The following is a 12243-nucleotide window of genomic DNA, read 5'->3' as shown; positions in this document are numbered from 1 at the left end:
ATGCAGTACCTAAATATAAAGCCATCTTATTCATTCATCTGGAACAAAGCACTGAATGGCAAAATGACTCTAAACATATGTATTTTATGTTGTCCAAGACAACAGTTTGTAAAGGCATCAACTTTAAAAAAGAAGAATGTCTGGACCCAAGAGCCACTGAAATCTGATAGAAATGAAACAAGAGATAGTAAGAAATACTCTAGAGAAAGGAACAGTACTGGCTGGAGCCATTTAGCACAGAAGAAAACAGTCATATCAATTCCCAAAAGCTCCTCCTACAGGCAGCACAGAACTAAATGACTTGAGTCATAATGAAAAAGATAAACAATGATTTCTAAAGTAATACTTTTACTACTTCACGGTTATTAGGAATATTTACGTACCCCTCAAAAAAGGTTTACACGAAAGTGTTGGTACCCACAGGGATAAATTCAGTTATTTAGAAAATACATTCAGGAGTTCCCGTCGTGGCGCAGTGGTTAACAAATCCGACTAGGAACCATGAGGTTTCAGGTTCGGTTCCTGGCCTTGCTCAGTGGGTTAAGGATCCAGCATTGCCATGAGCTGTGGTGTAGGTGGCAGACATGGCTCAGATCCCTCGTTGCTGTGGCTGTGGTGTAGGCCGGGAGCTACAGCTCCGATTAGACCCCTAGCCTGGGAACCTCCACATGAGGCGGAAGCGGCCCTAGAAAAGGCAAAAAGACAAAAAACAAAACAAACAAACAAAAAAGAAAATACATTCAGAATACTTTACTTCCCGATGATGTCCAAAAAAGAGGCATGATTATACTAGATAACTACAGAAAAGGAGACTGGAAGCACTACTTCTTACTGTAATTGAAATGCCAAGGCCTTCATGATCTTCCTTAAGAAGAAGAACTTTTCTAATTGGTCCAACTCCTTGGCTTTTCTTTAAAGAGTCTTGATCCTTATTGAGTGAAAAAAGAAAAAAATTAGTACCACATAAGTAATAATCCAAATAGAGTAATCCATAGTATTACAGCTTGCTTTTAGAAATATTTATTAATTTCCTATAATGGATACACAGTACAGTGTTAAGAAAGTCATTAACAGATAAAATGGAAAAGCAAAAATAGTTGTTCTGTTAATATGGTGAAATGTATAGATGATTTTCTCACCCCCTTGTTAATTTCTTTAATACTGCTACAACTCTTTTTAAATTGAAGTACATTACAAAAGAAATTATTGCCAGGAATTAATTGATAAATAAATATCCTCAATAAATAAGAGCAGGTAACTTTATCTTCATAGGAAAATATCCTAAAGATCTATATCCATTTCAACTGATTTGTAGAACTGAAAAACAAAATGCCAGCTGGATCATTAATTACTTTTTCATTCCTTTGAGTTCTGGAGTCTACCTCTTAAATAAAGGACCTTGCTCCATTAATAATCCTTTCTTGGGTAACTCTACTCTTTCCTTCTCTACAAGCTCCTTCTTAATTCAGCTACTTCCTAATTCAAGCCTCATACAGCTTTAAAATACTGACCACGTACAAACAGAAAATAAGACAAATAAAAACTCCTCCATCACCCATTATCTTCTTTACCTACTCTCCTCCCTCAATCTTTCCTTAACCTTCACACAAAGCTAATCCTAACTACAATAGCTTCCTGGCCTCCCACATTCAGTATTCCAACCCTGTAATTAGGGTTTTGCCCTTACCTGCTCCACACAAACTGTCTTCCCTACAGTCACTGGTAACCAAGACGGCTATTTCCAATGAATCCTTTATAGTCACTACCTTATTTGAACCTTACAGAAAGCTGATAGTGTTCATTACATCCCATCCCCGAAACCCTGTCTTTTCCTTGGTTTCTATTACACTGCTTTTCTAGATACCCTGTATCTGACAGCCCTACCTCAGGCTCTTCCTTTGGTGATTCATGTCCTTCTCCTACTCTGTAAAAGTCTCCTTCCGTCTTTTTACTTTCTATATACTTTCCCTGAGTGACTTAATCAATTCCATGATTTTAATTTTTATAAAGGAGTATTTACCTAATACCTTCAACTCAGAGTTCCCTCTAGAATTCCAGAGTCACATATCCAATTGGATATAACTTGGCTGCACCACTGGCACCTCAAACACATGTCTAAAACTGATCTCAGAGTTCCTGTTGTGGCTCAGTGCTAATGAACTCGACTAGTATCCATGAGGCTGCTGGTTTGATCCCTGGCCTCGCTCAGTGGGTTAAGGATTCAACGTTGCTGTGAGCTGTGGTATAGGTCGCAATTGAGGCTCAGACCCCACAGTACTGTAACTATGGCGTAAGCCGGCAGCTACAGCTCTGATTCGACCCCTGGCCTAGGAACTTCCATATGCTGTGGGTGCAGCCCTAAAAAAAAAAAAAGACAAACAGGAGTTCCCGTCGTGGCACAGTGGTTAACAAATCTGACTAGGAACCATGAGGTTGTGGGTTTGATCCCTGGCCTTGCTCAGTGGGTTAACGATCCGGTGTTGCCATGAGCTGTGCTGTAGGTCGCAGATGCGGCTCGGATCCCACGTTGCTGTGGCTCTGGTGTAGGCTAGTGGCTACAGCTCCAATTAGACCCCTAGCCTGAGAACCTCCATATGCCGTGGGAGTGGCCCTAGAAAAGGCAAAGACAAAAAAAAAAAAGACAAACAAACCTAATCTCATCATCTTCCCCCCCAAATTTCTTTCCCTCTATTTACTTTATCAAAGCATGCCATCATCTCGCTCAGTTGCCCAAACCAAAAGCCTAGACTTCTTCTTATTCGCCTACTTAACCAAAAGCTGTTAGTCACCAACTCGTCTTGATTCTAATTCTCTCAAACCTGTCCCTCTTCTCATCACTTTCTTCTAATGTTATCTTTCTAAACATACCCTCCTGATTCCAATTAGGCCCGCTTCCAATATATATTCTTCACTACACAAAAGTAATTGTCAAACAAATGTTAAATCTTATTAAGCCTAGTATTTTATTTAAAAATGCTATGAATATCAGGTTAAGATTCAAACGCCTTAATTTAGCATAAAATAACATTACCTGGCCACTGCCTAGAAGTTAATGGGGACCAACAGTGTCCCAGAGAAGACAATGGCATAAATGCTTATTGCAATCATCACTCCTCTCCCACCAATTCCATGTACAAATCAATTCTCCTTACAATAATCTTTGCAGAGACAACAAACAATATTACTATTCAAGGCCAGGCTTTCTCTGGTACTAAGATATGTGAGCCAATTGGTAGGAGTTAGATCTGATTTATTATATTAAAGTTTGTATCATCAAGCAGCTGTTGTAATGAAATTTAATAAATTCTTCATCCCGATAGAAAGGCTTCTGTACAATGGTGGCTACAGAATCAGACAACTGGGCACGGATCTCAAATTTCATCTTAATGCAAGACCAAACAGGTGTAAATGTTAGTTCAGAAACTACATTCAAATCTAGTTACCAAAAATCCCCTTAAAGAACCACCGCCAAATATTTGCCAATTTACCAATATGACCATACACTTTCTGCTAAGCTTAAAACATATGTAAATATGCCTAATAGAGGTTGAGGAAGATTCTGAAATATGAGCCAAAGCAATATGCACTTGCTGACAATAGTTCACTGTCTTCAGAAATATCATTTTCAGGGCATTACTAAGTTTGTAAAGAGCTATATGGGTTGTTGAAACTTTAAATATGTATTTATTTTAAATAAGTTTAATTCCACTTTCCCTTTTTAAATAGAGGTTTTAAATACTACTAGAATTTTAAAAATGCGAAGGCCTTCTAATTAAAGAAAGGACAAGGTTGAATGAGAAACAGCGGCAAAGCAAACATACGTGGCCTGGTGGTGCATGCATCGGTCGCTTCAGGTCATTACGTCCTCTACAGGCTCTGATTACAGTTTTGTGACGATGCAAATGTATTTCTGCTTCCAACTGGTTCCAAAGCTTATCATGAGCAGGTCCCTTCATATCTCGTCCTAGTAACTGTATTTGCTGGACCCTTCATAAGAATTAATTCAATTAGTTTTTCATTATGCATACTGTAGAAAGAATTCCGAAGAATTACTCAACACAGCAGCTTCTGCATAAATCTAAGTTAGTAATAAAATTAATACTCAGGAACCACCTCATGTTTCTCAGACTTATAAGGGCATAAAATTCTGAAAAGGACAGATGTTTTCAAGGGAAAACCATTCTTTTTTGGAAAAAAAAAAAGAATGAATGAGACCTTGTTTAGTCATACATTTCATTCATATACATCTTAAAAACAATTTATGACCTAGTGCCAATTAACACTTTTCATGTTTTGCATGCAATCAAGGTAGGTCATCAAACTCAGAAACCACTGAACATTAGTCTTTATTGATTTATTTTTGTCTTTTTGTCTTTTTAAGGCCATACCTGCAGCATATGGATGTTTCCAGACTAGGGGTACAATCGGAGCTGTAGCTGCTGGCCTATGCCACAGCCATAGCAACTCAGCATCTGAGCTGCGTCTGTGACCTACAGCATAGCTCACGGCAGTGCTGGATCCTTAACCCACTGAGCGAGGCCAGCGATCGAACCTGTGTCCTCATGGATAACAGACGGGTCCATTAACCACTGAGCCACGATGGGAACTCCCAATACTAGTCTTTCAATGAGGCTAACTGTACAAAACATTTTTTCCAATGACAGTTTCTTTTTACAAAATGATTATTTAAAATGGGATAAAATTAGAAAATGTGCACTTCAAGATAAATTATTTCTATCTACTCCGCATCAGTTTTTAATGATACAAAAATAAGGAGAAAATTACTTAGTACCAATAATGAATCACCAAATTTGTGAATAATTTATTGTAAAAATTAATGTGAGAACTTCACATAATTACAATAAAAACCACTGTCATTCCAACATGTTTCTGAGATGCAAGAAACATTGGGTTACAGTGATCACAGGAAGAATTCTTATGGAAGTCATGATATACATGGGAACATCATCATCTGTTATGGTGTCAAGGCGTGAAATGGTGAAAAGTGCAGCTCTAAGAGTAGCATTTCACAGTAAGTTACCAGTAGTGTGTGCATGTGTAAACTGCAAATACTTATTTAGTATGGCTAAATAAATCTGCAATATATAAAAACTATCAATATTAGGTTAACAACTATAAGCTAAAATCAACTACAAAATCACCCTTAGGACAAAAATTAATATTTCATTTACCGTAAGAGATAAGAGTCAACCTCTTTAAATCTGCAACTGGTCACCTAATAGCTCAAGAGTATTCATTTTTCACATACCTTCCTGCCAATTCCTTATCCAAGTACTTGGCAGCCAGTCTTGCCCCATAAACTTCAGCCTGGAGGACAGCTATATGTCTACGGAGGGCTTCATTCTCTTTTCTCAACAACTTCACTTCAGCTTCAAGTTGAGCTTCTTTCATTTTCTCTTTTTTGTTTGCTTCAAGCTCTCTCTCCTATTGCAATTAAAAAAAAAAACAACAACCCAATGTAATGAAAATACTTTTAAGACTCTGTAGTGACAATCCATGTTCCTTAAAATACAGAAAAGCACACAATCTATGATACCAACAATGAAAGCATACAATAAAAATTATCACTTCATTTCTATAAAATGGAACACAAAGAGCTGGATTCACTTTTTTAACTAGTACCAGAAAGTGTTAGAATCACTTCTAGAAAAGTTAACAGTATAACCTGAGGTAACTTGATCCTGAGGATACTAAGACTAATAGTGTTCTCTAAGCTCATGTTATCACATACTAATAGGAATGGCTTCGATGAATAACAAATTATTCTCTACTTTCTAAAACTGACTCAAGACACTAGATTAAAATAATCACTCTGTGGTTGTGCCCAAACATGAAAATAACTCTAATGGAACTATCCTATAAGTCAATATTATTCAGTTACATAGAGATATATTCCATAACCAATTTATTTTGGAAGATTATAAGAAACGTATAATGCTTAAATTAGAACAGATAGTCTAATTCTTTTAAAATATTTTATGGTCATGGAAAAATGCTGGCAACAACTGCATTAAAACAGTTACATATTCAGAAATGTCTATAGATAAGTATATTTATGGTACAGATTATCACTGAATTTTGGGATCTGGCTCATCTATTTGTCCATATGTTAAAGTGACTGAAGAACTGTTTTCTGAGGAAAAATTACTGGCCTTATTTGCCTACTATAAGGTCAGATGGCTATCCATTTTCAGCTCTCAAAAAAGGATGCCATCCCATGCTCCACTTGGCAGATTAACCCATATATGCAAAGTTATAGGTACTAGACAGAGAATATAATATAACCTCAAGATCTCTGCCATCAAATATTTAACACCAGCTCACATGTGAAGTAATTTTCAATTTACCTTCAAAGTATAAAGTACAAGTATACCTATTCCTACAGATCAAGGGTTACAAATGTGAATGCCTCTGGAATCCAAGCACAGAACAGATAGGCAGAAATAAGACAAAATGGAGAGGAAGACAGACAGTACAAAATCCTGCCTAAAAACAGTCAAATTCGAATTCAAACACACACCCTGACTGTGTGGCCAAATAAAACCCTACTGAGAGTTGGATATCGGCTTTGAAAGATCTTTGAAGTGTTATTTTTGGATCAAGAGAACCATCCAATATTGTAAACTTACATTTATCCTGAGTAGGAGTGTTTCTATTGACTTAGAGAATTGCTTTTACTAATTTACAGAATCTATAAATCCTGTGAAAACATGGTTATATTTATTGATGAGATATGGATGACAGTGTTCATTAATACTACCATGTCCCCTTTAGGAGATTTAAATAAAGAGCTAACTCAGCACCAGGAAAAATGTTTCTCTTGAGTGAATGGCAAATGACATTCTAATGTATGAGTAGTGATTACTGTAATTATTTCCCTTCTTATTGTAAGCTAGAAACAAATGTAAGCAAACTTCTAACAATAAATGTAATCTATTTTGGTACTAAGTTCAGTGTCTGCTTTGTCTACCTTTTTGACAACAGTATATCAACACATGATATATTTAAACATCAATATATATTGATGCTTACTCAAATACAGGTAGTGAGGGAGTTCCTGCTGTGGTTCAGTGGTAATGAACCTAACTAGTATCCATGAGGATGCAGGAGTGATCCCTAGCCTTGCTCAGTGGGTTAAGGATCCTGCATTCCTGTGGCTGTGGTGTTGATTCGACCCCTAGTCTGGTAACTTCCATATGCCATGGGTGAGGCACTAAAAAGACAAAAAACAAAACAAAACAGCAACAACCAAAAAAAAAAAAAAACCAAATACAGGCAATGAATACCACAAACTTAAAAACAAAAACAAAAGCATAAAGCTAAAATGAATGACAACTAACAAATGCTAACTATAGTTATCACTTCTTGATTAAACTATTTGTCATTACATATGTGATAAACAGAAGGAAGATTAATTAGCAGGCTTTCCAACTTTTGTGAAAAACAAATATAACTATTAAAACATAATTTCCTGCAGCATATGGAACTTTCCAGGCTAGGAATCGAATCAGAGCTGTAGCTGCAGGCCTATGTCACAGCCACAGCAATGTGGGATCCAAGCCACATCTGCACCTACACCAGCTGGATCCTTAACCCACTGAGGGAGACCAGGGACTGAACCCACATCCTCATGATACTAGCTGGGTTCTTAACCTACTGAGCCACAACAGTAACTCCTTTAGATGTTTTATAAAAATATAAGGAACTAATAATCTAGAATCCTCCTTTTACAACTTTGGAGTTATTAAAATCTCTATTTCAGAATCTCTTTCCTAAAAGGGCAGGTATTGGTTTCAAAAGAAACCACAGTTGAGGCAACATGAACAAAACTTTTATTTTAATGACATTTACTGACATTAATGCTGTTTATTTCAGAAAGAGTTCCCAGGGAGTTCCCATTGTGGCACAGTGGAAACAAATCTGACTAGGAACCATGAGGTTACGGGTTCGATCCCTGGCCTCCCTCAGTGGGTTAAGGATCCAGTGTTGCCATGAGCTGTGGTGTAGGCAGCAGATGTGGCTCAGATCTGGCATTGCTGTGGCTGTAGTGTAGGCCAGCAGCTGTAGCTCAGATTAGACCCCTAGCCTGGGAACCTCCATATGCCATGGGTGTGGCCCGAAAGAGACAAAAAAGAGAGAAAGAGTTTCTAGAAGACTAAGAATTCTTTGTTTATGGGCTAAATAAATTTTATGTTGAGGATTACGTACTTATAATTACTTTAATGAGCTATTATATATTTCATTTATATAATGAAATCTGAGAAACATATTAAGCCACCACTCTGCTTTTTTTTTTTTTTTTGTCTTTTTGCTCTTCCTTTGGGTCGCTCCCACGGCATATGGAGGTTCCCAGGCTAGGGGTGGAATCGGAGCCACAGCCACTGGCCTACACCAGAGCCACAGCAATTCGGGATCCGAGCTGCGTCTGCAACCTACACCACAGCTCACGGCAACGCCGGATCGTTAACCCACTGAGCAAGGGCAGGGACCGAACCCTCAACCTCATGGTTCCTAGTCGGATTCGTTAACCACTGTGCCACGATGGGAACTCCCCACTCTGCTTTAATGATTTAAACCCCTAGTGAATCTTACAAACTCCAAGCCTGAACTTAAATAGATGTAAGCAAGAATAGAAAGCTAATCACTGAAGTTAATCACTTTTAGATTTAAAGGGAAGAAATTTTTTTTCAGTTAATCTGTTTATTAGGTAGCAATGAAGAAGTTAACTTTGTATTCAAATATCCAAACAGTATATTTTCAAAAGAAGCAAAAGTCATATGATACCCTGGAACCTGATTTAGTTGTGGTAGTAAAAAAAAATATATATATATATATATATATATATATATTAAGAATTTATATATTGTTATTTTCTAAAATAAATTCTGATAAAGGGTTTCAAAATTCAGTTGTTTCAAAGGCCACACAATTATTCTCAAGACTGCTTTAATATTATAACACATGCAGTGGATGAACAAGAAACCAACATGCATGTTCTTTCTCTGTGAATAAATTCAAATAGAAAAGAAGAAAAGAGCTAGGCCTGCATAATGTATCTTTACAACACCAAAGTGGGAAAACCAATTGTTCTTTTAAAGTAGAGGTATGAGAAAGTTACAAAGCTCAGAAGTTATCAAAAATTGATGGGTTCTGCAAATAATGACAATCACAAACAAAAGAAAAATCTTTTAACGTGAGGCAAAAAAAGAGCAATGGGCTACCCACTGAACTTTTGGCACATTAAAAAATTACCATCAACATTGATTTTAAATACAAGCTGACAACATGTAATATGCAAATAAAGCACTAAGAACACGTCAGCATAACATATTAAAGCAAAACAGAAACAGCATACTTACCAGCTCCTCCACAGAGGGGACAGACTTAAGATAAGAAAAAAGTTTTATAATTAGAAAAGATCAAACAAATAAATGTATTTAGTGGTGCAGTTATTACAAGGAAAATCCCCATATGTTGCCTATCACTTGGGCAGAGTTATTAGAACAAATATATTTGCTAATCCATAAGCAACAGTAACTATATAGTTTTAGATTAAAATTTTCTATCAAAATTAACATGCCTCATTTAGTGCCTTTCCATTACAGGACCATGTTTCAAATCTAATGTTAAAACTTCTGGTGAATTCTTTTCCAGTGAAAATGCACATTGTTTCTCAATGTTATTAACAGTTATTAACATCAAATATTCCAAAGCAGTTATGAAAGACTCATTTCAGTTAAATAAAACACTAATAATTTAGATTTATAGAATTTCAGAATTTAAAAGGACTCTAGAAGAGTGTAAATATTCATTTAAATAAATTCTGAAATATCAATATTAGAAACCAATTAACCAAATAGAATTAACTGAAAACAAGTAAAACTTTAAAATGCATCACTCTCACCATCAGTATCATTTCATTTCCTGCCTCTTCCAAGCTTTATCTGTCATACTTATCACTGTTCCCCTATAGTTAACAAAGTGTCTGGCATACAGTACACACATTAACACATATGAGGTTAAACTGTGACTTAAATTCTATTTAAACAACTTATGGAACATTTATACAACGAACACTATGCTAACATGACAAAGCAATCAGTGGCAGGGAAAATACTTATATTAAGAACAAAAGAAAAAATTTGCCACTGGTGGGCACCCAATTTCATTTTCCCCTTCTTCTCATTAACAGAACTCCAATTTTACTGTAGGTGGCCATGTGACCAACTAAGGGACTGACACGCAGCTAGGGATAGTCAGTGAGATGGCTAAATGACTGGCAAAAAGCTGAGGAGGATCTTGTGAAAAGGTCTTTAAAGAAGGCTAATGTGGCTGGGAAGCATCATTTTGCCCTTTTATTCTTCCTTCTGCCTACCTGGAATGAATATATGAAGAAATTCCAAAGAAAGAAACCATGATCTAAAAATGGCTGAGCACAACAGAAAAAGGAAACTGGATCCCTGGTACCTATGAAGCTATCATATCAGCTCTGGACTCCCTGCCTCAGGACTTTAATTGAGAGAAAATAACTTGTACTATTTAAGAATAATTCCAATGTTACCTGGGATATCTGTTTTATGCAACTGATCATCTTTAAACAGTGGATGATTATGATGATTTTTACATTTCCTGTATTTTCTAAATTTCCCATAAGCATATATGAACTTTTATAATTAAAAAGCCTCATTAAAATTGTCTTCTTCAGTCTCTAAAATATATGTAAGTATATGTTACTCTCTAAACTACTTACCAATTTTGCCTTTATGGTACCAGAGTCAACACTTTGACCAGTTTTAGCATGAAGCTGAAGCTGAATGGAGTGCAACTGTAAAAGCTGATCGTGTACTTCTTTCTCCAATACAACTTTCTCTGCTTGAGTCTCTGTCAGTTCAGATTTCAGATCCACCAACTGTGCCTTATGAAACATTGACAACAGAAAACATTAGGTATGCTTCATAATACCACTTATATGTGGAAACTAAAATATGGCATAAATAAACTGATCTACAAAACAGAAACAGACTCACAGACATAGAGAACAGACTTGTAGTTGCCAAGGGGGAGGGAGAAGGATGAACCAGAAGTTTGGGGTTAGAACACGCAAACTACATTTAGAAGGGTAAACAACCAAGTCCCACTATATAGCACAGGGAACTATATCCAATCTCCTGGGATAGACTATGAAATGATAGAAAATATAATAAAGAATATATATGTGTATATATATATATATATGTACACACACGAGTCACTTTATTGTACAGCAGAAATTGGTACATTGTAAATCTTGGTAAAATATTTTAAAAAAAACAAAAAAAATTAGGTATGCTCACTTTTTTTTTATTTTGACTCTAATAATTATTATTCAAGAATGAAAGCGAGACTATCTTTCAAATGAATGAACACTAGAAGACCATTATGATAGAGCTATAGGATATCCATCTAAACTGACATAAAACCAAGAGTACAAGTAAGATATGAGTAGAAAGAGAACTCTACCATAAACAGTCTTTTGATAACAGAGAATGCTAGTTCCATTTTACTTTGCTTAAAGTTTTTCAGTTTCATTTTTATTTACAAAGTTTATGAAAACATATAGGTATAGGATGGTTCATCATCCTATTGAGACAATAAATCTGCTACAGTGGTCCACTAACATTAAGAGTATCTTACAGGAGGAATTCCCGTCGTTGCTCAGGGGAAACGAATCTGACTGGCATCCATGAGGACGCAGGTTCGATCCCTGGCCTTGCTCAGTGGGTTAAAGACCACAGAGCGTAGCCATGAGCTGTGTGGGGTAGGTTGCAGACACGGTTCAGATCTGGTGTTGCTGTGGCTGTGGTGTAGGCCAGCAGCTACAGCTCTGATTCAATCCCTAGCTTGGGAACCTCCACATGCTGTGGGTGCACTCTTAAAAAAAAAAAAAAAACGAGTTATCTTACAGGAGAGGTCAGTCAATAAGTGCTGCTCTGTCTTCACCTCAGAATATACTAGTTCGAAATCAGTCTAACCAGTATCTAGTAGTTGCTTTAGGAGCTAAGGTACAAACTACTGAGACTACAGTGGGCCCAAAAGATCAGAGTTCTGTGTAAGCTATAGTTGTAACAGTATAGCAGAACAACTCATCAGAACCACTTAAACAATCAATCTGAGGGTTTTCATTTTTCACAATTGATACTTTGTTTGCAAATGTGCATAGGAGGTATCCCCTGTGTGCATTTA

At 36.5% G+C, this 12243-nt stretch overlaps 1 protein-coding gene across 2 annotated transcripts in view; it reads right to left on the bottom strand.

The window, feature by feature from the left end:
• Nucleotides 1-12243, bottom strand: part of GOPC (golgi associated PDZ and coiled-coil motif containing) — a 48869-nt gene that overhangs the window by 11651 nt on the left and 24975 nt on the right. Inside the window, exons 2-6 of one of the 2 annotated variants that reach the window (XM_047759723.1) lie at nucleotides 10772-10936; nucleotides 9381-9404; nucleotides 5270-5445; nucleotides 3822-3987; nucleotides 833-928 (exon numbers count right to left, since the gene is read on the bottom strand). In XM_047759723.1, coding sequence (XP_047615679.1) covers nucleotides 833-928; nucleotides 3822-3987; nucleotides 5270-5445; nucleotides 9381-9404; nucleotides 10772-10936 — 627 coding nt within the window. The remainder of the gene's footprint in view (nucleotides 1-832; nucleotides 929-3821; nucleotides 3988-5269; nucleotides 5446-9380; nucleotides 9405-10771; nucleotides 10937-12243) is intronic. The other variant, XM_047759733.1, reaches the window with a different exon arrangement.

This window comes from Phacochoerus africanus, chromosome 2 (genome assembly GCF_016906955.1).
Source record: "Phacochoerus africanus isolate WHEZ1 chromosome 2, ROS_Pafr_v1, whole genome shotgun sequence".
Taxonomy (NCBI): Eukaryota; Metazoa; Chordata; class Mammalia; order Artiodactyla; family Suidae; genus Phacochoerus; species Phacochoerus africanus.
Note: the sequence above shows the minus strand (reverse complement) of the source record. Positions and strands in the feature narration are given on the sequence as shown.